Source organism: Salvelinus sp. IW2-2015, linkage group LG4q.2 (genome assembly GCF_002910315.2).
Source record: "Salvelinus sp. IW2-2015 linkage group LG4q.2, ASM291031v2, whole genome shotgun sequence".
In the NCBI taxonomy this organism is placed as follows: Eukaryota; Metazoa; Chordata; class Actinopteri; order Salmoniformes; family Salmonidae; genus Salvelinus; species Salvelinus sp. IW2-2015.
In genome coordinates, this window is record NC_036843.1 from 26001980 (window position 1) to 26012802 (window position 10823).

At 42.3% G+C, this 10823-nt stretch overlaps 1 protein-coding gene and 1 non-coding gene across 2 annotated transcripts; both read left to right on the forward strand.

The window, feature by feature from the left end:
• Nucleotides 1–5428: 5428 nt before the first annotated feature.
• LOC111963528 (syntaxin-11-like) lies at nucleotides 5429–8467 on the forward strand. The gene is made up of 2 exons (XM_023987042.3): nucleotides 5429–5581; nucleotides 6499–8467. The coding sequence occupies exon 2, from the start codon at nucleotides 6504–6506 to the stop codon at nucleotides 7377–7379; it is 876 nt and encodes a 291-aa protein (XP_023842810.1). The 5' UTR covers nucleotides 5429–5581; nucleotides 6499–6503; the 3' UTR covers nucleotides 7380–8467.
• Nucleotides 8468–10740: 2273 nt separating this feature from the next.
• trnal-uaa (transfer RNA leucine (anticodon UAA)) lies at nucleotides 10741–10823 on the forward strand. The gene has a single exon. It is a non-coding gene; the product is annotated as a tRNA-Leu (tRNA).

Genomic DNA, 10823 nt, shown 5'->3' on the forward strand with positions numbered 1-10823 from the left:
GGAAGACTAGCGGTAAAGTTCATCAGATGATCCAGGAGAGACTAAAGAAGTTTAAGGAGATCAAACAGGCAGTAGAGCTCAACAAGAGACATACAGAGAGAGTGGTAGCAGACTGTGTGCAGGTCTTCACTGCTCTTGTGCGTTCCATTGAGAGAAGACAGGCTGAGCTTATTGAGGTGGTTGAAGAGAAGCAGAAAGCAGCTGAGAAACAGGCTGAAGGACTCATTGAAGAGCTGGAGCATGAAATCACTGAGTTACAGAGAAGAAGCACTGAGCTGGAGCAGCTCTCAGATATTGAGGACCACCAGCACCTCCAGAGCTCTCCATCCCTCTGTAACACTGTTCCACCTACCAAGAACTGGTCTGAGATAATTTTTTACACAGGTCTGGATCCGGGGGCTGTAAGGAGAGCTGTAAGGAGAGCTGGAGGAGACACTGAATAAAGAGATGGAGAAGTTTTCTGAAATCAAGTGGAAGGGGATGCAGCAGTGTGCAATGGATGTGACTCTGGACCCTGATACAGATAATCCAATTCTCGACCTGTCTGAGGACAGGAAACAAGTCTGGGTGTTGATATATGGCAGAATCTACCTGCTAACCTAGAGAGGTGTAATTATAATCATTGTATTTTAGGAAAGGAGGGGTTCTCCTCAGGGAGTTTCACAGGTGAAAGGGAATACTTTTGGGGCTTTAGAAGTGGCTAGAGAGTCCATCAACAGGAAGGGAGATAATCCACTGAGCCCTGTAAATGGATACTTGACTGTGGGGCTGTCGGAAGGAAATAACTATGGAGCTCGCACARAGTCTGGAGTCCCCCTCTTCCTGAGAGAGAAGCCCCAGAGAGTGGGGGTGTTTGTGGATTATGAGGAGGGTGAGGTCCCATATCTACTCTTTCACTGGCTGCGACTTCACTGAGACACTATCCACTCTTCTCTACAGCCTATGATCCTTCTGGTGATAACTCAGCTCCACTTATCATCTCTCCCATCAAGTCTGAATGAGTTTAGTTAACAGGGAAATCAGTCTCGAGCAAGCACATAAATGTGTCTTAATTAGTGTTGATATTTGCGATAGAGAATATTAGCGTTAGTATCAGTTGATCAGTTTTTATAATGAAGAATAATTCTCGTCCAAATACTGCATATTACAATGTAAATTAAAACAAGTTTTACCTGTGAGTCTGTGATGTTTTTTTCTCTCTTGCGTTATATATGACTACTTCTACAGACCCTTTATTTCTCCTCTCACTTTAAGGTGTGTATCCCATTTCAAACACACAGCACACAAAGATAGTTCAGATGGTGTAATGCTACTGATGATGAGCCTTCACCAAGATTAAAGCTACTTGGACTTAAACTATCCAACCTCTAGAACACAGGAGGCTGCTGASGGGTGAGAGGCTCATAATAATGGCCGGAACGGAGCAAATGGAATGGCATCAAACACCTGGAAACCATGGAAACCATGTGTTTGATTTATTTGATACCATTCCACGAGCCCGTTCTTCCCAATTAAGGTGCCACTAACCTCCTGTGCTCTAGGATAACCTATAATGTCCCATACAGTAATCCATAAAGTAATGACTCACTCTGTCTCATGATTCTTAGTAGGACTTAGTTGTTTTGGTAATCATCCCTATGAAGTCTACTTGCCACGACACATATAACAACACATGATTGAAAACAGTATGAAAGCTGTCACGGTGGTATTACAGGAAGACTTATTAGTGCTCTTGACCTGAGGAAGGGGATCCACTGGAACAGGTATATAAAGCAGTGTTTTGGACACAAATCATTTGTTTATTAAGACCTGGTTGAAATCAGGGTGACACGGGCAGACTGGAATCAATCTAAAAGGTCGGAGGTTAACAGTGAAAAGTACAAAAGGCACTAAACATAATGTAATAGACGTCTTTCAAAACAATAGCTTTCAGATAGCATGTCGGCTTGGCCTGAAACACACCCTCATTCCATGGAACCATGTGATGTGAGACAGTGACATGACTGGAATGTTGAGTATAGAATAGAATTTAACCTGGCCAATCAGAATAACTCACCTGTTTCTTCCACTTTCATCACGGGACATATTTCAYACAGTGACGTTAGCTGTGTTGGCAGATAGATTATTATGCATTCTTGAGGACAGTTTACAGTAAAAGAGGAGGAAAGCAACCAAACATATTTGGCCACCATCCTTCATCATATTGAAAAGATAACCAAACTGAACTCATTCTGATTGAAATATGTTGATTTGGAATATTATTTTGACTATTCAAAGCAGGTCAAATGTTGAGTCCTAGAGTTACATGAGCGCAATCATTGCTTTCATTCAATGATTACTTGTGATCCCTTTCCTTCCTCTATATATTAGGCTACTGTGTGAAAAGGTATGTGATAATAATCTTTGACAAATAACTTCTCACGTCTTGTTTATAGTAATTCTGCATGCTCATAATGTGTTAAAGAACTAAGTGTGTGTTAAAGAACTAAGTGGGTGTGTTTAAAGAACTAAGTGTGTGTTAAAGAACTAAGTGGGTGTGTTAAAGAACTAAGTGTGTTAAAGAACTAGTGTGTTAAAGAACTAAGTTGTGTTTAAGAACTAAGCGTGTGTTAAGAACTAGTTGTGTTTAAGAACTAAGTGTGTGTTAAAGAACTAAGTGTGTGTTAAAGAACTAAGTGTGTGTAGTTGAAAGAACTAGCCTGTGTTAAGAACTAAGTGTGTGTTAAAGAACTAAGTGTGTTTAAAGAACTAAGTGTGTTAAAAGAACTAAGTGTGTTAAAGAACTAAGTGTGTGTTAAAGAGTATAAAAATGTGTTCATTTTGTGGTTAATTTGCAATGTTGGAAATCACTTTCATTCCATTAAAGCAACAGTTTTGCCTGTAGTAAGTAAGACAAGCTCAAGTACGCTTTTGAAAATTCTCGTGATGATCCCATCTTTGCATTTAGTACAAACTTGTTTGGTGAGGTCATCTGCCTTTGGCCTAAAGAGCAGGAACTTCCTCGGATAAATTGGAAATAGAGACATTGTCATCCTACAAGAAACATTGTATAAAGGAGACGGACCCACTGGTTGCTCTTAGGTAACAGAGAGCTGGTAGTCCATCACCAAACTACCATGTGTGAAACAGGGAAGAGACTCAGGGGGTATGCTAATTTGGTATAGAGCAGACCTAACCCACTCTTTAAATTAGTCAAAACAGGAACATGTTACATCTGGCTGAAATGAATAAGGAAATTATCATCAACGAGAAATTGTCCTCAATGTGTGCTACCTAGATCCCCCAAATAGAATCCCCATACTTTAATGATGACAACTTCTCCATCCTAGAAGGGGGAAGTGAGAATAAAGTAGACGGCACGGGTCAAAATTTGGATTTATGACCCTATGTCCGGATGACGCGTACATGCCCAAATATGGGCATCCGGCCAGGACATCCTGTTGTCACGTGTTAGAGGGTGTGTTATTTTTTATATCTATATTGTATCTATTCCTTTGAAGTTGTCATGATGATTGATGTGTAGGGACCTGGTTGAACTGGGGGGGGATGTGTTGGAACATTTCAAAGAGGGTGACCCCACACCCACCCTATTTTATTGCCCTTAGGGTTGTTGTCTATGAAGTAGGAATGTCCGGGGGGGGGGGGTTGTATTTGCGCCAGACGCATTATAAATACAGCCCAGAACAAGACATGCGGCCCCAGAACACTGAACAAGATTTTAAAAATAAAACCCTGAACATTAAACAGAAAATTATGTCTCCTAGGCCAATTCTCGGGGTGCTATACGTCTCTTGTCATGAACCCAATGGAGGAAGTTCTGTGTGAGGCCCCAGAATGTTTTAAAGGAGTTTTGGGTATGAGTGAGGGACATATGTCTTACATATTCCAACCGGAGGATTCTACGGTAAAGATATTCACAGACAGTGGCCCCAAACCCCTTTATCATGCAAAACCCGGGAGTTTTTCACCTGGTGCTATAATAGCTTGTTGATGCTATACCAACAAGACCTTCAGCACTGTGGACCTGGACAACCTGTCTGCCCAAACGGGCAGCGACCAGGCAGCAGTGACCCCTGACCACAACATGAAAAGCATGCTCCTGGAGACCCAGCATGTCTGACAGGAGATCCAACAGATCCAGGACGACCGTGCCCAGCTCCCGGACCAGAACTACCACGTTTTGAACAACACATTGTCGGACGACACCAGTGATGTGATCCGGGACGCCAACGGCATTGCAGCAGACATCAAGGCCAGAGGAGAGGCCTTCTTAGAGGCTACACAGGATGAACAGGGAGCTGGAGGTTCAGCGAGGTAGCACTGACCACGTGGTACACATTGCCCAGAAACAGTACACCAACCTGAGCACCACCTTCAGGGAGGTGATGTGCAGCTACAACGAGACGGAGCTGGTGCGCAGGGAGAACTGTAAGAGACTGATCCAGAGRCGGATGAATATTGACTATCTTCAATGCCCTGGCTGATGGGAAGACGGCCCAGTCGGCGCTGACGCAGATCACTAGTAGACACAAAGAGCTGCTGGACCTGGAAACCAGGGGGTTTAGGAGTTTTTTCTGAATGTGCCTATTCTGACAGAGGRACAGGGAGYGGTGCTCAGCAACATKGAGACCAACGTACAAAAGAYAGAGGCAAATATCGAGGATGTCAGGGTTCAAATGGACAAAGCCAAGAGACATGACAAGAACAATCCCATAAATAAACTGTTCTGTGGCTGCTTTCCATGTTACAAATGATTGTATATCTGATACATTGTGTATGTGATACATTGAGTATCTTGATTTGAACGTAAATTATACATTTATTTAAGAAAGAACACTTAAAAACAGCTTTGCACTGTCTGCAATGGGACTGGGAGGTACTATAGGTCTACAAATAAGGCCAGGTACACATAAACAACATGCTGAACCATTCCGAAGCATCAAATATCAACTCATGATCTGTCTCAAGATATCTACCCATAGAACAAGCATTTATTGGAAACAAACWGAAATAATTCAGTGACTGGSTYTGGAAATCAYAMCGTGGTGCGTAGGAATAGTAGGMCTACCTTCATTGAAAATGCGCAACGGCGCACGCACTACCTATAGCGCAGAGTTTGTTCCACCAATATCATTTAAATATATGAGCGGTATAAAGTACARAAACAACAAGCTGTTTCCGGTGACATAAAACAACCACAAGATGAAGTGACTAATGTCAATAATGTTTCGAGAGTTTTCAATATGAAGACGTGATCATGCTCTTCTGCTTGTTACACCTGCTACTGTTGTCATGAATAAGCAGCGGTGGGGAACTCCCTCACAGGGATGCATTTACTAGGAATCAAACGGAACCAAAYAGGGAGGCAGCTACCGGAATATGTCCAATAAGAAACGTTTTGCTACGGTTTTCTACAGTTTTCCCTAATGAATATACCCCATAAATTAGGTAGTGGGCTGGTTCCTGGCAGACGCAGCTAGATGACAACACAAAGCATAAAGGGGAAATGATTCTCCGAGCTTTTTTCTGTTCTGTTTGAATGCTTTTGTTCTTATAGGGAAGTCTACGGAGGAGATATCAGGTAACGTTTTTTTCTGATTAAGTTTTAAGATGATTCAGTCCTGTTGTTATGTTATCGTAGAAGTACGAACGTTTGTGATGAGATGCGTTTTGCTCAGCGAGTTGAGTTTCGGTTGTTGTGAGCAAGTGAAATTGTGGGCAGCTATATTTAATTTGAATGTTAATTATTCCATAAATGTAATGTGTTGCTCTCTGTTGCAATAAATAATGTCGCCAATATTCGTGTCTAGGTTACCTTCACATGTGCTTTGGCCAGACAATTTTGCTATATTGTTCTGTTTAGGCACAAACAAACTTTACATTTTAAAGAAACTGCTGACAGTAATTTTGCATTCTCTGTTGTACTGTAACAGTAAAACACATGTAGCAACTTGAACTATGTTATAGAGAGCTGATTAGKAATAACCTACGCCTATAATTAAATGCCTGTAAAGGGTTAAAGGGAGGTAAAGAAACGCCACACATTTGCTCATCCATGTCTTTCAGTGATCAAATTGTTGTGAAAATCGTAACTTTTTTTGTTATAGATATCCTGTGAGTCATTGGCCTGTAATATAATACTAACTGATGTATATGTCTGTGTGTACTAGGAAGTCACCACCGCCCAGTGTATGTTCACAGTGTTCTATTGGTTTAGGGATGAGATCCTCAATAGGTGCCACTTAATTTCCTCTTGTAGAATTGTGTTAATTGCGTCCTTGTTTTCTCTGTTTAAATCAGAAATGTACTACACTTAGTTTATGTAGCTAGCTTTTTGAGGAAACAAAATATCAACTTTTCTTAAAGTTTCTTGTATAACCATGAAGAATTAACTTTATTGCTGGTGTAGGATTTTGCACAACAATATAAATAGGATGGTGATTTGGAGATGACCTACTGAACATGCAGTAAACCTCAAACCTTTTCCTCCCATTCCAGGTAGTATGAGAGACAGACTAGTTGACCTGCAGGGGGTGGCCCCCACTCCTCCAGACACGGATGAAAGGGGTCAGGGCAGCGATGATGAGGGAGAGCTGGAGCAGCAGTCAGTGGTGTTTGAAAGCGAAGATCGGATGGMCAGCATCTTCACAGAAGCCCAGTCCATGAGGAAGGAGATTGCTCTGCTCCGGATGGAAGTGAAGCGTCTGGGCAAGCAAAACAGCCGATTCCTCACCTCTGTCCGGCGGATCAGCTCCATCAAACGAGACTCCAACACCCTGGCCAGGGGCATCAAGACCCGGGGGGAGGGCATCTACAGACGGCTGGAGAAGATCGGCATGCAGCACAAACAGCTGGAAGAAGAGGACGGGGCCAATTCTGCCCTGGTCCGCATGGTTCGTTCTCAGTATGTTTCTCTCACCGGGGCCTTCCACGAGGCCATGTCTGAGTACAACCAAGCAGAGATGAGCCAGAGGGAGAACTGCAAGACCCGGATCCAGCGCCAGGCAGAGATCATGGGCAAGGAGGTGACCGGCGAACAGATCGAGGAGATGGTCGAGACGGGGAAGTGGAATGTGTTCTCTGACAACCTCCTGACGGACGGGCGGACGGCACGCTCGGCGCTCACAGAGATCGAGAAGCGGCACAAGGAACTGTTGGAGCTGGAGAGTCGAATCAAGGACATCCATGAGCTGTTCTTTCAGATGGCTCTGCTGGTGGARGAACAGGGGGCCATGGTGGACAACATAGAGGCCAACGTGGCTGCCACTACAGACTTTGTGGGCAAGGCCCAGGTTCAGATCAAGAGGTGTGTGACGTACAAGAAGAAGAGCCTCTGTAGGAGAATGTTCTGTTGTTGTTTCCCTTGCTGCAACAAGTGAGACTGATGGAGACATCAGTGTTGTATTTCAAGTCACTCTTAGAAAAAGGTTTCTTCAAAGGGTTCTCCAATGGGTACAGCCGAAGAACGCTTTTAGGTTCAAGATGGCACCTTTYYCCCCCCCCTAAGTGTAGGCTGCCTTTTCCTATCAAGTGTTTTCATGGCCATGAAAATGTACTTGTTTACACAACCAACGTATGTACTTGATGCTGAAGATTTTCAGATGTACAGTATATTTGTTTCATACACTGATTGTACAAAAGATTATTGATGTCACTTGTTATCCACGTCAATCAGTGTAGATGAAGGGAAGGAGACAGGTTAAAGAAGCCTTGAGACATGGATTGTGTATGTGTGCCATTCAGAGGGTGATTGGGGCAAGACAAAAKATGTAAGTGCCTTTGAACAGGGTATGGTAGTAGGTGCCAGGTGCACCGGTTTGTGTGCCAAGAACTGCAACGCTGCTGGGTTTTTCACATGTGTATCAACAMTAGTCAACCACCCAAAGGACATGAACCCTTTCCAGCCAACTTGACACAACTGTGGGCAGCATTGGAGTCAACATGGGCCAGCATACCTGTGGAATGCTTTCGACACCTTGTAGAGTCCATGCCCCGATTGACTTGAAGGCTGTTCTTCGGGCAAAAGGGGTGCAACTAAATATTAGGCTATTGTTCCTAATGTTTTATGTACTCAGTGTGTATTTAAAAAAATATATATTTATACAGTTTGAATGTGACATTTTGTATGTCATGCAGCCTTTGCTTCCTCTCACTGTAGAAGACACAGTTTATATTAACGCCCTTGCCTAGCTGGTGTTAGGAGAAAAGACCCAGTATCTTGATGTCAAACCGCAGACGCTAACATGCAAATGAATAGTGTGATGGGGTGTTCAATGTCTCTGTTGGAAAAAGCTATATGACGCTACAGGCTTTCAGTTCAAATAGAGTGCAGTTCCAATGCTTGTTGCTCCCACTTAGATGTCCTATAACTTTCAACTGTATTGAATGTTGGATTTTACAAGTTATTTATRTTTTATGAGAGGATATTTTTCATTTTTAAATAAATAATAAATGCTGTATAATGGCCCTTACATTTGTTTTATTGTTACATTTCAGTTCCTTTCTTAGAATTTGAGACAACTGACYGCAACCTCAATGACTCAACTGTATTTTACATTGAGGAAACAAGAATATGCCTCTTAATGTATTATATTGAATGCAGAAATATCTCTAACATAAGTATTCACACCCTTGAGTCAATACTTTGTAGAAGCACCTTTGACAGCGATTACAGCTTTGAGTTGTCTTGCACATCTGGATTTGAGGATTTTCTTCCTAGCATGCTAGCAGATAMCCATAGACTTACTCACTGYGTTAATGCTAGTTAGCGTTGGCTTGCAAAACTACTAACTTCCTTCATACTGGACACAGACATAGAAATGGTCTGCACAAGTTCATCTGACTATGGGGAAGTAGATAAAGGGCCTCACTGCCAAAATCCCGTAGTATCCGGCGGTGGTGACCAGCAAGTCTTTCCAAGGATGTTTAATGGGATTCAAGTCTGGGTTTTGGCTGGGCCACTCAAGGACTCACATTCTTGATCTGATGCCATTCCAGCATTGCTTTGGCTGTGTGCTTAGGGTTATTGTCCTGTTGGAATGTAAATCTTTTCACCAGTCTAAGGTCATTTGCACTCAGAAGCAGGTTCTCATCAAGGATTTGTATTTGGCTCTATTCATTGTTCCCTCTATCCTTACCAGTCTCCCAGTCCCTGCTGCTGAAAAGTATTCCCATAGCATGATGCTGCCACCACCATGCTTCACAGTAGGGGTGGTGTTAGATGGGTGATGAGCTGTGCCTGGTTTTCTCCAGACATAGTGCTTTGCATTCAGGGCAAAGAGTACAATGTTTGTCTCATCAGACCACAATATTTATCCTTAAGATCTGTCTTTCACGTGACTTTTTGCAAACTCCAGGTGCTTTTCTTGTGGCCTTCTTGCCCAGTTTGATTGGACGGCCAGCTATGGTAGAATCTGGGTAGTTCCATATTGTGTCAATTTACCAGTGATGGAGACCAATGTGCTCTTGGTAACTTTCAACACTAGAAATAGTTTTCTACCCTCCCCCAGATATATGCCTCATCACAATTCTATCTCAGAGATCTACAGACAGTTCCTTGGACTTCATGATATAGTTTCTGCTCTGACATGCACTGTCAACTGTAGGACCATATATAGACAGGTGTGTTTCTTTCTAAAACATGGCCACAGGTGGATTCCAATCAAGTTGTAGTGACACCTCAATTTTGATTGTCAGCAAAGGTWAGTAAACACTTATGTAAATTAGATACTTCATTTTCAATAAATTAGCAAACATTTCTACAAACATGTTTTCACTTATATTGTGTGTAGAGGGGTGAGATAAAAAAGAAGTAAATCCGGCCGTAACACAACCAAATATGGAATAAGCCAAGGGATATGATACTTTCTGAAGGCCATTGCTATTTTTACRGTGTCCAGAATGAGTTAATAACGGAGTAATAGAATCCTCCGCAGATCGCAGTGACAATTTTTAACATCTGTGTTCCATAACCCCACCAGCAAGTGGGGCAGGCCTATCTCTGTGACAATCACCCAAATCAACCACTGCCCCTTACCCATAGATATGCAATGGCCCTGTGTAGACGTACAAGGATTGTATGTGTAAACTATATAGTAATAATTACACTAGTCTGTGGGTACAGTATATCAGTATAGGGGCTACAGTATATAATATATAGCATTCAATGTGTGCCTGGTGTTTTAGAACGTGAACTGAAGCAATACATACAATGCTGCTGAAACCTGTGTTTTTTTTATGGACATACTCTGTGTAGAACCCCGTTTAAATAGGCTAGGGCTAGGCTACGGGTAGACGACCTAACTCCTTGGTAGGCTAGTCACATAGTTCTCACCAATGAAGTAATTTCCTGTATGTTGACTTTAGATCAAGGGAAAATAACACAAACTGCATCATTCAAGTGACTGTATAATTGACTGTATTAGTTTGATAGAACACATTGTCAAACGTTTTATTGGCTSCGACTGTCAATCATTTTTGTCAACATAAATGTCAGGCTACAAAGTAAGCTACCCTTATGGTCAATCAAATTGACAGTTGACTTGCAACATTGTTACAATAATGGAATGTCAGAGTAGCTTTGATGATCACAGTGGTAGCCGCAGCGTAGACGTGATAGCGTCGATTGTTGTTGTTACGACGGATTGTTACATTGTTGCGAGTTAACAGAACATAAAACAAAACRATAACATTTTGCAATATAATATATATAACGTGTTATTTTGACACTACTTTACGCCAACCAGGATGGCCGAGTGGTTAAGGCGTTGGACTTAAGATCCAATGGACATATGTCCGCGTGGGTTCGAACCCCACTCCTGGTA